At 38.9% G+C, this 16,553-nt stretch overlaps 1 protein-coding gene across 1 annotated transcript in view; it reads right to left on the reverse strand.

The window, feature by feature from the left end:
- The window catches only part of KCNH8 (potassium voltage-gated channel subfamily H member 8), a 330,485-nt gene that overhangs the window by 34,796 nt on the left and 279,136 nt on the right, over nt 1-16,553 (reverse strand). Inside the window, exon 12 of the mRNA XM_066350928.1 lies at nt 146-184. Coding sequence (XP_066207025.1) covers nt 146-184 — 39 coding nt within the window. The remainder of the gene's footprint in view (nt 1-145; nt 185-16,553) is intronic.

Below are 16,553 nucleotides of genomic sequence, written 5' to 3' on the forward strand. Positions count from 1 at the left end.
CAAGAAAGTCAGTCACCATATCTCACATTGAGCAGTGTATTAAGGAAGGTCAAAAATAAATTAATAAAACCCTCAAGAGGATACAGATTTATTCGAAATCCTACAGATTTAATGTACATATTTTTCTTTTTGGCAAAAGCCATACCTGTGAGACTGTAGATTTGTTTGATAATCTTGATATCACCTGAAAGAACAAACAAACAAATAGAGGTTGTAATAATCATTTAAACCAGCGATTTTCCATCTTTTTCATCTCAAGGCACACATAAACTAATTACTAAAATTCTGTGGCACACCAAAAAATAGATTTTTTGCCGATCTGACAAAAATGTAGATATAATTTTGATTAATTCACACCGTTGGCTATTGTTGTGTGGCTATTGTCATTTTTTAACTTGACAATCTAAGGGAAGAGAGGTCAGTGCCCCTGACAAAATAGCCAGGTATTGCACGTTCTAAAAATTCTTAAATTCTTGCAACACACCAGTGTGCCCCTTGTGGCACAATGGTTGAAAATCGCTGATTTAAACTTTAGCAGATGGTTTGGGACTGGGTGAAATGTAGGAGGCAGGGGAAAGACATGGAAGTTCAGAGAGTGTGGGGGGTGACTGATCCACCTGTGTAGGCCACAGAAGAGAGACTATATCCTGAAAGATGCTAGAAACACCCCCTACCCTCTAGGACAGGGGTCGGGAACCTATGGCTCGCGAGCCAGATGTGGCTCTTTTGATGGCTGCATCTGGCTCGCAGACAAATCTTTAATAAAAAATAATAACATTAAAAATATAAAACATTCTCATGTATTACAATCCATTCATTTCCTACCACTCATGTTCATGGTTGCGGGTGGCTGGAGCCAATCACAGCTGTCCTCTGGAACAACACCAAATTTTTATTGGATAATGCCTAACGTACACGGGTCGTTGTATGGCTCTCACGGAATTACATTTTAAAATATGTGGTGTTCATGGCTCTCTCAGCCAAAAAGTTTCCCGACCCCTGCTAGGAGCTTGATTGACCAATGAATGTGAAAAAAAGAAAAAAAAAAAAAAAGGAGCAGCAAATTGAATGCCTAGCATAGGACACCACACCTAGGAAATAATGATCAAAACAGTGAACATATTGGCTACATTTTCTATCTTGATACTCATTTATTCTCTTTTGTTCTCCCTTTCCCTTATTCCACTTTATTGCCCTTTTGCTAAAATCTCTCATCTTTCAGGATTTTTTCCCCCCCTCTGGCTCTGTGAAAACAGAAATTCATGAAAACTTTTATTATTTAATATCATTTCTTTCTGTTTAACCACCTCCTGTTCTTGCTAGAATACAGATGGGAATTATATCTCCTTTCTGTCCCATTTGTTTTACCCCCTTTGATGTTCCTTGTGGACTAGGATTTGGTTCACTGGGAATCCTAATTCCTTATTTACTTGAATTTAAGATAAGATCTCACTGAATCCACTGCATTCCTATATATTAACAATAAAACTCCAGAAAAAGAAATGAAAAAAAGATTTCTTTTGCAATTGCAACCAAAAGAATAAAATACATATGAATGAACTTAACAAAGGCTGTAAAAGACCTATATATTGAAAACTACAAAGCATTATTAAAAGAGATTGAAAAGGACAGAATGAAATGAAAGATCATGTCTGATAGAAATGTACATTTCAAACCTATATAGCCTGACCTGTGGTGGTGCAGTGGAAAAAGCATCAACTTGGAATACTGAGGTCACTGGTTTGAAACCCTGGGCTTGCCTGGTCAAGGCACATATGGGAGTTGATGCTTCCTGTTCCTCCCCCCTTCTCTCCTTTCTCTCTTTCTCTCTCTCTGTCTCTCTCTACTCTCTAAAATGAATAAAAAAGGAAAATTATATATTTTTATTAACCAATGACATCCCCATAAATTAAATAAGAAGAAAGAAAAATAGATCCCATTGATTGTAAAAAGGAAAAACAATGTTGCCAATCACAGTGACATGCCATCAGTCATAGGACAGATCTTGATTTTAGCGATACTGAAGTGTGAAAACAAATGTGTAATGTGGAATCACGTAAGCTTGGATCGCAGAACACATCTTGCATGAAGTCAAACTATGATATTATCTGTGGAGCAGTACCTTAAACAACTGAAGCTTCCATGATGTATAAAGAAGCTCTGGAAATTATAACTTATTCTGGAAACATGCCTCAGGTCTCAGCGACATTGTTTTTGTTTGCTCAAATATACTTCTTTTATTTAAAAATGGCAATAGATATACTATATGTAAATTAACATAATTTTATCAACAAGAAAAAATATCAAAAAACAAAACAACCTTGCCTTCCAAAGTGATCTGCCTAGTAAGTCTGTCAGAATAGAAGAAACCAAGTGTGGGCAAGAACAGGTCGTATGTCTAGGCACAAGGTTATCATGAACAGAGGTAAGGCTTCTAACCTTATAGACTGAGAAAGAAACAGCTTCTCAGATGTGGTAAGTTGGTTTACAAAGTTTCCACATAGTTTTTTTTTTCCCCCTCATTTTTTCTGTCCTCATCACCTAAATGACATTAGTACGCTATGAGTCTAGTGGGAACTGAAATGGATGACTCTTCCATTGAAAAAATACTGTGCATTAGCATGGAGAACCAGAAGAGAAAAAATGGTCTCTTGCTACTCATACAAGCTGTTATAAATAAGCGAAAAGAATTCATAATCTTTCTTAAAAATTGTGTAAAGCAGGCCTCAAAATGCTACTCTTGAGCTTGAATCACAAATAGAAATCAAACATACTAAAATGAATGATTTTAGATGTAAAAAAACGCCCTTGTATTCTCTAATGTATTCTATTTTACTGAATGAAGACATTTCTGTAAGAGCTTTCATAGATTCATACCTGGCCTTGGCCATCCAACTCAGTTTTTTCCTTATGTTGTCAAATTCCTGAATGTTAATTTTCCTTCTATTAGGATTTTCATGAGTTCTTTTGATTGGGAAGGGAATTCTTTGATTTCTTTCATCTCTTTACCCCACCCATTAAAAGACCTCTGAATTCTGACAGATTACCAATAACATTTGGGGCCCAGGCTCTCACGGGATGCTTATGTCCCACCTCTGAAAAGAACCTGTTTATTTTTTTTTTACTAGTAGTGAGGCACTACCAATAAACTTTTCCTACTTTCAAGTTTACTGCAAGAGGCTGAAGTACCAAAAAATTGAGTACTCTGCAGCAGGAAAGAAGCAAATGGGAATGAAACCCAGCACATAAACCTAGGAATCCTAAACTGTAACTCACTGGGCCATTGGCCCAAGTAGAGAGGAAATCGATTTCCATTGTTTATTTGCTCCACAGGTCATGTAAGTCCCCGTGTGAGTCCACAAATGCCCTCTCAACTGTGGAATGTCGTAAGACGATAAAGGGCTCTAGTAGGCATGTTATCTATAGCAATTGCTCAGTTGGGAAATGAGATGGGAATTGCAAGGCTGTCCTTTCTGGCTGATGCATGGTATCTTCTGCTTTGTTAATGATGCCACACTGACTAAGTCATAAAGCAGACTGAGGGAACATGTGTCCTCATTGAGAAAAAGGGGATTAGTGCATATTTTTATCTGTTCCCTGGGCAGCAATGTCGCCAGTATTGGTGGCTGTTTGGGGTAGAGAGAATGTGAATGAAGGATACTCATTCAAATAACCACATAACTCATATCGTTAAAATGTCCACGCTTATAAACTCATACATCACTGGCATCTAATACAGGCAAATAGCAAATCAATAGGTCTCATTTTCATTTCTGATCTGCTTCTTCATCTTAAACACTCAAGTGAAGGTGCCAGTCAGTAGTGAAAGACACCAATGGCAGGTAGCAGATGGGACTGGAAACCTCTGGAGAAAGGCTAGCCTTTCAAGGAGCATTCATTTCCCACTAAACAAGTTTGAAAGTTCACCACCATCTAGTCTCAAGAAGAGATTTTTGAGTCTGGCCTGAAACCCTAAGTAGGTAATACAGTTTCTATTGTTTTCTCTGTTGATTATATAACTTAAGAATATAAATGAGATTTTAATGAAAAAACTGATGATTTTGATATTTCCCAATTTCACACTGAGCCTTGAGGTCAAGACAAACTATTAAGATTTAGAAGAGAATTTACTTCCCCTAGGTAAATACTATCACTTCTGATGTAGAAAGCACAAGTCAAGTAATCAAGTCTTGAATTTAATGTTTACTGTTATAGCTATAGAATCAGCTACTGAGCTATATTGTAGGAATCACCCAAACATTCTTCGTCCATGTATATTAAAATAAAAGTTCTGTGTGCTGGGGGATGGGACCCATTTAAGAGGTAGTATAGTATGGTGGATAAGAACTGGGATTTTCCTGGTCCTGTCACTTAGTAGCTATGTAACCTGGGAAGCGTGTTAACTGGGATAAGGTAGGGAATAATGAGATAACAAGTAATGTGTAAAATTTCCTTGGCTTAATACAAATAATTTTATTTCTTATTCATGTACTGTTTGATGTGTATCAAGCAATTCTCCTCTAAGCAGTGATTCAGGGGACACATGCTTCTTCTATCTTGTGGTTCTGCCACCATGTGGTCTCAGGTTTGTCCTGGCATCATCCTGTTGGCAGCATGGGAAAGGGAGTGTGGGGAAGGTATATTGGCATGTGACCACCTTAGCTGAGAAGTGATTGTCACTTTTACTTATGTTTCATTGGCTGGAGCCAGTGTCACAGTTACTGTGCATCCAAATTCTGTGAATTTCTTTCTTTCTCTTAACAATGATGATAAGATCCAGAGTTATTTTGAGGATTGAATTAGATATATATGTGCAAACTGAACAAATCTTGAAGACTCAGTTGGCCACATCTGGCATTGTATCATGTTAAGAGGAATGCAGTATAGCAATTAAAAAACATTAAAAAAATCTTTCTATGTGTAGCTTTCAAGAGCCTTGAAGGCAATACATTTAATAGCCCGTAGTAAGACTTTTTAAAGCCCTGGTAGAATGTCAGCCTCATGTGTGGATGTCCTAGGTTTGATTTCCCAGTCAGGGCATACAAGAGAGGCACCCATCTGCTTCTCCACCCCTCCCCTTCTCACTTCTCTCTCTCTCTCTCTCTCTCTCTTTCTTTCTCTTCCTCTCTGCAGCCATGGCTGAACTGGAGCAAGTTGGCCCCGGGCACTAGGATGGTTCCATGGCCTTCGCCTCAGGTGCTAGGAAGAGCTCAGTTGCTGAGCAATGGAGCATCATTGCTCCAGATAGGCAGAGCATCACCCCCTCGTGGTCTTGCCTGGTGGATCCTGGTTGGGGCACATGCAGGAATCTGTCTCTGCCTCCCCCTCCTTCATTGAATAATAAAAAACAAAAGACTTTTTAAAAATTACCCCTCCTTTTTTATCCTGTTATCAGTAACAAAGTTACCTCTCTCTCAGTTTTCTCACTGAAACTCTCCCCATCCCTTCTGTTCACAACTTCTCTCTTCCTTCTGGCTGTAATGCCTGAATTCCTGCTAGAGGTGCCCACTAGGTAGTGCCATGTCTTCCAGGCCTCTCTTGTCTCCAGAGAGCGAAAGCACTGGGAGCCTGCTGGGCAGTGTGTCCCATCACTTCAACTGAATTATCCAAATGGAATTCTCACATAGAATTGATAGTGAAAAAAGCCCTCACATATTTGCATTTGTTAATTACCCCGCTCAATGTCTGGCATAAAGAGTAATTCATGTTAATAAGTGATATTTTATTATTTTGATATCTTGATTATGAAGAGAAGTTTTCTTTGAATTGGGTTAGTGAGGAACAAGGCATCATTAGCTAGGTCATGAATATCTAAACATTCATAAAAATGAGTCTGTACAAGTTGAAATTAAATATCTGTAAGGCTCTTTAAGGAAGAGGCCAAAAAGCTCTGACACCACGAGTATCTCCCTAACTGTTCCCCTAGCACACAAAAATCACAATATTAGGTGGGATACTTCTTATAACATCACAGTTTGACATTCTATTCTTTTCTTTCTTAACCTCTTTATCTGCTTCTCTTAAATAAAATAAGGCATTTTCAAATTGTCCGTGGGTATAAATATAATAAATAAGACATTGACAATATAGACAAATGTACTCCAGTACAATTTTAACTTCTTTTTCTGAATTCAAAGGCATGAAATTCAAGGTGTTGGGATGAAAAGAAAACCCAAGGGAGTCACCTAATCCTTATTTAAACACTTGAAATATACAAGATGACCTAGAGGGAAGAGAGGTTTATTTACTAATATGGGGCTCATATCATTCTACAAAGAAAACACGCTCTCATGTGAAGTGAACTAACGAGAAGTCTCGTGGCAATGACATACAGTTTTAAGGGTTTCAGGCTTAAGGAGCAATGTACCAAATCAGTGGTTCGGGAGTTCCACAGGGCAATCATGCCGAAAGAATTTACACAGTGTAAACTCATTATATTGAGCTGGGATCCCATGCCCCTCAATGACCTGCTTCTGATCAGAGGACAATGGCTCCTGGGTAAACCTGGAAAATTAGCGACTCTGTAACTGTCAGGAAACACAATAGCTGGTTTCATAAGATTTTCAAGCTACACGCTGAGTACTTTGGTTTCAAGGCCGGCTGGCAAAGAAAGATGCTTTGTTTGGTGTGAGAAGTTTGTGCATTGCAACTCCCGATGCCACTTTTAAAGTTAATGTGAAATGCCTAATTTGCAGTCCAGGAAGCCCATTGTCAATTATACACTGTAACAAAAATAGTTGGACAGCCCTCTACGTTGAAGACAGTGTTTGAACCAGCATAGCAAAATGAACTACTTTTCTTACTTGAACCACAGTGCCTTGGTTGCAACTGAGCCACTGGATATGAGACCTGAGGTAGGACCACAGTAGTGGGGTCATTGGCAGCTACCAAATGAATACATTTGTTTGATTAAATAAAGCTTTGAAACTTGAGCATGAAGAATAATGTTCGTGCTTTTACCAAATACTCAACAATTTCTAGGTGAGGAAGAAAGTCTCACAGTTAGTTGATGTGAGACCACACTACTTACGTTAGTTGTGTTATATTCAAAGGTGATGTGTGGAATAATGTAAGGAAGATATTATTGGTCTAATTATAGATTGACTAAAAACAAATCTTTGTGAATATTCACAATGGGATTTCAAGCCATTGATATTTAGGAAGAAATGTGTTTGATTTGGCATATTTGCTCTTATAGTGGTATACTCTAGGAAGTTTCCAGAAAAAGAATGGTCAGAGATAAAATATGTCTGATATATCTCATTTCCTTCTCTGAGTCTTTCTTTCTTTCTTTCTTTCTTTCTTTCTTTCTTTCTTTCTTTCTTTCTTTCTTTCTTTCTTTCTCTCTTTTCTCCCTTCCTCCCTCCCTCTCTCCCTCCTTCCCTCCCCCTCCCTCCCTCCCTCCCTCCCTCCCTCCCTCCCTCTCACCCTCCTAGTCTTCCACATACATGCCAACTGGGATCCACCCAGCAATCCCCATCTGGGGCCATGCTTGCAACCGAGCAATTTTTAGCACCTGAATGGAAAGCTCCACAAAGCCATCCTCAGTGTCCAGGCCGATGCACTCAAACCAGTCCAGCCATGGCTGCGGGACGGGAAGTGAGGGGTGAGGAGGAGGAGTGGAGAAGCAGATGGTTGCTTCTCCTGTGTGCTCTGTCTGGGAATCAAACCCAGAACATCCCTACACCAGGCTGATGCTCTACTACTAAGCCAATTGGCCAGGGGCTTTGAGTCTCTTTCTTAATAATGTTTTCACCCAAAGCATACTTCTGGGGCCACAGAGAAGCATTCTCTATTTATTTATATAGTGTGTTTATATTTTATTTGTTTTATTACTTAAATTTATATTTTGAGCCTGACCTTTTATCATAGAATGAACTTTACCTTTAATCTTTAAAAATAAACACTGAGAAATTTAGGGAAGAGATTTGTGGGGAGAGGTGAAGCGATGGTCCCTTTCCTGAAATTACACCACATGGACAAGCCTTTTACAGTTATCACATGGCAACCTGGTCACAAAGTGGTTATTACCTAGTTTGGGGCAAATCACAGTGATATTCCCTGAAGAACTTCTCTTCATGAACATGTGGATAGTGAATAAGGTATATCCATTCAGACTGGGCATGACTTCTTATAGTGGGGTCATTCTGAATTTACAGAACTCACTCAGATTTGTACAGAGACATCGTTCTTTTAGTTATACACATGAAATGTATGTGCATACTTCTATTCAGAACAAACTTTTCAAGTTTTTTTCCATGATCACAAAATATGCATAAGTGACTCTGTTAGAAGGATGATGTTTTTATAACTATTTACACAAATTTGTGCAAACTAATTCTGGCCCTTCATGTTTCCAATTTACTGACTCGAATTTTGCTTGATAAGTTGTTTCTTTGGGGGCTATAGGAAACTAGCAATATTTTATTCTTTGAAGGAATAATTCTGGCCTTAGTTGAACTGTGGAGGCACACCACCTTTTTGGAAATAAAGATCCTTTCAAAATAAGGCATGTGGAGCCTGACAGAAAAAGTCATGCTTTTCCCCTAAATTGCCATTCGAGCTTCAGGAGGTGTAACTTTTACTTAGTCCTGACTCTAAATCACTGATTGTCCTTCAGCCTCTCCTCTTCTTACTCTTCCCTTTATGTTGATTCAATCAGAATTTGCAAACAAACATTTACTTTTACTTGGGAAGTACCATCAAATGACTCAGTGGTAAATTCTTTAGAAAAATTAAAGAAGTATTTTAAGGTATGAATACCTCCTGCTTATCAATGAATTTGATAGATTCATATTCTTATAGGCCAGGCTCTCATAAAATGATGGCACACTCATAGACACAGTAAGTTGCATTCATTTGCCATTCTTTACCTTCACCTTGAAATACTAAATGATGTCGAGTGAGTCAATTCTGCACTTCCTAAAGGACATAGTCTCAATCGAGGCAAAAGAAGAATGCAAAAAATAAAATAATATACACACAGAGCAAAACCACATAATTTAATTTAGTTTCACACCTTTCTCGTGTTTCAACTAGAAGAAAAATAAATAACGAAAGGGTAATGCTAGAAGGGCCTGTGGCTCAGGCTGATTAATTGTTCACCGTTGGGTCCTCTTAGACACAGTGTGATGAGACTTCCCACACTGCGGGCTCTTAGGCTGAATCATATGGCTGATTCTGGCTCATGAAATGTAAGCAAAGAGATCTATGCCATTTCTAGGTTTGGCTAATGAGACCATCCACATCATCTCTCTTACCTGAGGGGCTGCCCAGGTGCAAAGTACCTCAAGAAGGATTTTGAGTTCCGGAGCCCTCTTATGCATAAGGGATGATGGAACCATCAGTTAGAGGAAGCCTGGATCCCTCAATCACCTCATAAAAAACTATCATCTGTCCACTGTCTGTATAATGTGATATGAAGAAGAACTCCTAAGTCTTTTATTCTACTTATTATATTAAGTCACTGCTTCTTGGGGGAGAGGGGGGTTACAACATTTAGCTTGACCCAACGGTCAAGTTTCTTAGAGATCAGCTAGGCTAGAGATGAGAAACTGGAGAGGACCATTGAAGGAAAGCAACTTGTTCCAAGTCATTCAACTTGTATATGTGGTGAGTCCGATACCCAGTGTTTGTTGCTCTTTTTGACAGAACCCTGTTTGTGTTTTTCCATGTCGAGTGCTAACGCTTTGTGCTATCAAGCTGGAAGGGTGACTAATAGCCTCAAAGAAATATGTTCACTTGTATAACCTAGAATATAAACATGTTTCCTTAGCACCAGGCAGACTTGGGACTGTTTCTGAATGCTAGCAAAATGCAGTGACACAGACTGGCACCATATGCTCTGCTTTTAAAGACCTTAATCTTCAGGGTAGAAAATGGAAGTGGGATTACCACATCACTAAAAGCCTAGCATCTTGCAGATGTTCATCATAGAATGTTCCTTAATCATTTTCCTCAATGACATGGAAACCAAATCCTTTAAATTCCAATTTATTGGACAGAAACCTGGCTCCCTGGGTCCTTCCACCTTTGTAGAATTTTCATTATTACTGCATGCTGGCTTTCCAATTCACAATTTTTTTTTGTATTTTTCTGAAGTTGGAAACGGGAAGGCAGTCAGACAGACTCCCACATGTGCCCGACCGGGATCCACCCAGCATGCCCACCAGGGGGCGATGCTCTGCCCATCTGGGGCATTGCTCTGTTGCAACCAGAGCCATTCTAGCACCTGAGGCAGAGGCCACAGAGCCATCCTCAGCGCCCGGGCCAACTTTGCTCCAATGGAGCCTTGGCTGCGGGAGGGGAAGAGAGAGACAAAGAGGAAGGAGAGGGGGAGGGGTGGAGAAGCAGATGGGTGCCTATCCTGTGTGCCCTGGCCGGAAATCGAACCCGGGACTCCTGCACACCAGGCCAACGCTCTACCACTGAGCCAACCGGCCAGGGCCCAATTCACAATTTTGAGATAGTACTGCAGTTATCTCCCTAACTTGGCATTGTCTGTGCTTCAAATTTCTGACTACTTGGCTACTATTTTCTCCCGTCAAAGCCGCAGCTCTTTTGGTGTCCTAGAATGCTGGGTTTAAATGCTGAACAAGAAAGATGCCTCGAATCCAACGCAAGTGGAGGCCTCCAGACCTGCTGCCGAGCACAGCCTGCGCGGCGGTGGGAGCAGACTGTCTCCACCATATGTTACCCTCTCTGCCGTCTACACCCTTTTGGGGAGCTTTATGGGAAAAGCTCTATTAAAGATGTTTATCCTGGGAGTTTTGTAATTTGTTTTTAATTTTCATTTAATTTTCACCAACTTAGCTCATTTAAAACAGCTCGAATCATGCCGCCCACTGACTCCATACTGTAACAGTTGAGTCTGTGTTTGGGATGAGAGAGCTAACCGAAGAAATGCCCCACATGCCCAAGGATGACCTGTGAAACATCATTAGGCGAGCATAGCCCACACAGTGGAATATTTGCTGCTGTAAATATTCAGGATTATTCTAACAAGTCCCAGAAGGTCAAAGTTTTGAACAGAAAAAATAATAAAATGCAATTATATTTAATAATTTTGTATGTATCCACAGGTAAAGAATTTGCAGATTGTTTAAGCAATGTGAACAAAACTCTAAGTTCAAATACTGCTTCTTTCACTTATACACTCAACTCCTTTACATAACTGTATGTGTTTGTATGAGTGTGTATATACATACTAGAAGTACTGAGAGTGCATTTGCTGGCAAATGGGAAATATTCATATTCATATTCTAAAAATATTTTTTATTTCAATTAATAAGAATGTCTCCAATTTCTTACAAGGATGAAACTAAATCTGGAAAGAAATACTGTTCTGTACAACATTTGAAATGATAGTGGAGTGGAGATTTCACAAATTTACTCTCGAACATGGAGCAAAGGAAGGATGGAGGGCAGTGATGTGTATAGCAGATTGAAAAGCACATACTTGAATGGGATGAAATCCTCTCAGAGTTAGTCCATGACCACGGGGTTATTTAATCAATGGATGGATTTATGACCAAAAAAAAAGCACTAATCCTGGGGAGAGGACACATTGAATGGCCAAGTTACAATAGTTCTGCTGTCTTACTTGTCCTGTTAATAAAATATATTTAGGCACTGTGGGTTTTTGATGAGACATGACAAGTAATAGCATTAAGGTTAAGAAGATTAAAGTCAATGTTACTCTGAAGATTCCGTCTAGCTTCCGCTCTAAATCAGAGAGCCTGAAGGAGCCTACCCCCCATTAGGGGAATTATGTTCTGATTTGTGGCACACTGATTTCATGGACAAATATACTAGGATGGGATTCAGAATCAGAATCGGACTTGCTTTTATACTGTCTGATTCTGCCACTAATTCTGTAAGCTCAGGCAGTGCACTACTAAGATACCCGAGACAGCCCAGTGCCTTCGTTTATAAATCAAGAACACAATCCAGGCTCTCAGGGATGATGCAAGGATTAGAATGTAAATTAAATGAGGTAATGTAAGCAAATTGCCTTGTTCGTAATATAATATATACTTAATAAGCGTTAGCATCCTTTTTTTCATTCAGTAGATGTGCTACTATTTAGTTGACAAGAGAAATTAAAACTTCATGATATACATTTTGATCTTTTGATTGAATCTTATTTAAAATATATGCTTGATATGGTTTATGGAAGATGTTATACAAACATGAAAGTCTGTGACTGTGCACAGGGAATATTCTATTTCATTTAGGTATATAATTCTTTCAAGTTATATAACTAACCAATGACTGGATTTTTCATTCTATGATTGAATAAATTTTCTTCTCCCCTCCCCCTAGGCCACTTTGTAATGAAAAGAAAAGCTGAATTTTATTTGATTGTACATATGGGTCCTTCTGGTTGTAAAGTTCTATTATTTTGTGAATATGGAAATGTATAACACAAGTGAATGAATTAAATTTCAGTAATTGGTCATCAGGCATGTACTTTCTGCCATAATTTCACTAAAAAAAAGATGGATAAAATAGTTATTGTTTTCAAGGAATTTATATGTATATAACTAAATTCTCCACTGTAATGTGTTTGAATTCTTATAGTTCTTTTTTTTCTTATGAGAGAGAGAGAGAGACAGATAGGGACAGACAGACAGGAAAGGAGAGAGATAAGAAGCATCAATTCTTCCTTGCAGATCCTTATTTATTCATTGATTGCTTTCTCATATGTGCCTTGACTGGGGTCTGCAGTAGAGCCAATGGTCCCTTGCTCAAGCTAGCGACCTTGGGCTTCAAGCCAGTGACCTTTTGGCTCAAGAGAGTGACCATGGGGTCATGTATATGACCTCACACTCAAGCCAGCAACCCTACACTCAAGCTGGTGAGTCCGTGTTCAAGCCAGATGAGCCTACACTCAAGCCAGTGACCTTGGGGTTTTGAACCTGGGTCTTCTGCATCTCAGGCTGCTGCTCTATTCATTGCACCACTGCCTGGTCAGGTTATAATTAATTTTTTTTAAAAACTTTTGCATTAAAGCTTAATATATAGGGGGAAAGTGCACAAATCAAAAGTATACAGCTTGATGAATTATCAAAAAGTTCTGTGGTTTATTTTTTCATCTATATATTTGGCATGTGAAGCTTATTTCCCCCTGGAAACATGCTCTATTCACCTATAATATAGCTGACATTCAGTATTCATGGGATTAATGGGCAGAGCAAGAATTTATAGCTTTGTGTTGATGGATAAACTTACACAAAGTTTCAGCTGGGTTTTTGCATGAGGTGTTTTGCAACTGAAATCACTCTTCCTGACTTCCCTTGCTTTCTTGCTGAGCGACTCGGCACTAATTTTTTTTTTTTTAATTCTCAATCCTTAAGTAGTTTTATCTAGTACATGAACTTATCTTCACGTTGTTGTGGGAATCAAATAAATTAATGTTTCTAAAGTGCTCAGCATACAGTTTGGCTCACAGAAGCTACCATACCATCAGCAGCATCAACATCGTCTTCATTTCATAGAGCCTTTGTCACAAGGGCAGGGCTCGGTCACCACAGTCTAGAGGAGGTTTTGAAAGAAGTCAAGCTCTACGGTTCTCAGGCTTAAACAACCATCAGGAACGCAGTGTGGAATGGAGGATTCTGGGTTACCCCCATGTAACCGGTTTTAAGGATTCCTGGTAGATGTAGCCCAGGTAGATTTTTATTCTCAAGGAATGCACATTAAGTTGAGCCCTGCCTATTTGTATGTATGCATGTGCATATGCAAACTTGACCCATCTTATACCAGGCTGAAGATTTGCTGTTCCCTGCAGGATGGAAACAACCAGGGAAATAGAAAAAGAGACTTTTTTCTGTCTTGTTTATGAGGTGGCAAGTTGCCTTTTTCCTCTGATGTTCCCAACCCAGCTAACCTCCCTCTTCCCACAAGGAGCTTAAAAATCTAACTGCTCACTGCTCAACTTGCAAAAACACGCTGAAATACCCAGATGGCATCAAAATGTGGCTGATCTCTTTGCAGCGTATGCATCACGTTATTTGATGGGCAACAGGTTACACAGGAGAAAACCCAGAGAAGTTAAACCTGAGCCCATTGATGGCAGTCTCGGGCTTTTTGTGTGTTCTCTATTCTGTGTGCTTTCATTCTGAATGTATATTTAAATGGGAGTTGGTTTCTAAGAAATTGTTGCTGAGATACTTGGAGTCCTTACGAGAAATCTCCTCGGCCTCGAATGCTCTATTTGAGTTGGATTTCTGTTGCCCGGTCAGCATCCTCATTCTGAAACATTCCCAAACTTACCAGGCTTCTCAGGCTGCCCTTTTTGCTAATATCTCACTAGCTCTGTTCTAAAATAAGAATTTTAAAAAGTACCAATCTATAGTTTGAAAAAGGGGAAGAGTAGCTGCTTTCCTTTGTTTCATAACTTTTAGGCATATAAGCTTTTTGTCTTTCCCAGGCACGGGACCAAGCAGGAGAAACAGAAGTTCAGGTTTAGAAAGGAAGGGAAAGATAGAGTCCAGTCCTCCATGAGGTCTTCTTCAAGAGGAAAAGAGATGGAGATGAGACTGGTGATAATGCACTAAGCACAGGCAATGCCTAGGAGGAGAAGAGGGCGCGGTGTCATTTTGCTGCAATCAGAGGGAGTCAAACGTGTCAAGAAGTGTAAGATTATCAGCAATCTTCATTTACTCAACACAGTGAATGTAAATGCAACACTAGTCTCTGGGGACACTGATTGAAACACTAGCTCTTCTTTCAAGGCACTATGCCTGCCACAACGTCTGAAGCCACTGAAAGACACCAGTATTTCAGAACATAAAAAATACTGGGAAAGTTTCAGTGCCTAAAAAATACTGAATGCAAGTAAAATGTTCAGGTCATCTTTTACTGAGAAATCCCTACCAAAACTGGCACGGTCATAAGCACCATAAAACTCCATGGTATGTAAAACCATCCATCACAAGATATTTCAGGGAAGAATTTCTGCTTCTTAGGGGGGAGCATTTAAAAATACAAACTGACAAACACAACACCTGTTGGGCCATGGAATGGCAAAGAAAGTTGTCATGACAAAATGGCACGTGAGTCGTTCCTTCAGTACACAATTTTCTAAGCACAATGATTGCGCAAACGTGCAGCATTAATTATACTCCCTTATTCCACAAGGGAGTGCCAGCAGGTTCACAGCTATGCACAGGCTACTCTTAAGGAACGAAGTATCTGGACTGTCAGATATGATTTTTAAAATTATTTGCATTTGGTAAATTATTTTAAAAAAAATGTTTCAGGCAGCAACCATTTTATTTTAGACTAAAATGGGACAAAATTTAAACCAAGTCCCTCCTTTGGAAATACCCCCCTTTTCAGGATAGTCTTGAATTAAATTGTAATGTAGTCACATAGGAGGCAAGAGATATTGGTAAATTACAGATTTCACTTGAAATATCTATTCAGGTTTTCTTTTTTCTAATGGAGGAAGCATGGAATCGAAACTGATGGATACAGGAAAGCTTAATGACACAAGAAATTGTCTAGTGCCAAGGGGTCCGAGTGGACACAATAGTGCATGAGAATACGATGCTTTTCCCAATGATTTTTGCACTCGAGATAGAGGCTGCATTCTAAAAATATAAAACTGAAAATAAACGTTCACCTTTGCCTAGTAAAGACACCGAGTCCAAGCCCAGATAGAAATATAAACTCACATTCAGATCCATGGAGGCTAATGATGATTAAGGAACTTGAGAAATACTTGGCCAGACTTCATCACACAGTATACAGACTCTTTACCTTCCAGTTTGCTACTAAGGGCAACAGATCTATGTATTACATTTTGATGAAGTATTTTATAATCATAGATAAACAACTTGACTGGACCTTAGAGTTTACCATTTATAAATTTATTTCACTCTAGAAGTTTGTAACCTCATGCCCCAGGCAATAAAAGTGAGGTAGATAATAATAGTTCAGACTGAATTAATAATGGTTGTTGGTATTGATTCTTTACTTTCTGGGGGTATTAGTGTTATAATCGTTCATCTATTTCTACAAAAAAAAGTGTTAGATTAGGTTTGAAGATAGTTCCATTTTCATCTTAACACATCCTACTATATCAAACCACCTGGCATAATTACATATTGCAAAGATTTTTTCCCCCTATTATTCAGCTTAAATTTTTCCTGTGGCATTTGAAAACCTCTTGTCCTGACAGGGGACGTGAAAAATAGCTGTTTTTCAATTTAGCTGTTCTTCAAATTCTACTATGGACATTTTCTTTGGTTTTGTTACTTCTAAGAAATATAATTCTAAATTCCCTTAATTTTTCATTTCAGACTCCATTGACTGGCTATATAGACTGCTTTCTTCAAGACTATTCATTTTCTCAAAATTTCATATAAGTACGAAGTCTAAGTGAACTTCTTGACATTTATTGAAACATTGAATATATATTTAATATTGATTCTGCACGAGGAGTTGACTTAAGCACTGAGGATATAGAATAGAACAAGGCAAAGACTTTATAAAGTAGACACTCTGGTAGGAAAAACTGACCAAGAACAAGAAAATATACATAT

Source organism: Saccopteryx leptura, chromosome 10, assembly GCF_036850995.1.
Source record: "Saccopteryx leptura isolate mSacLep1 chromosome 10, mSacLep1_pri_phased_curated, whole genome shotgun sequence".
Classification (NCBI taxonomy): Eukaryota; Metazoa; Chordata; class Mammalia; order Chiroptera; family Emballonuridae; genus Saccopteryx; species Saccopteryx leptura.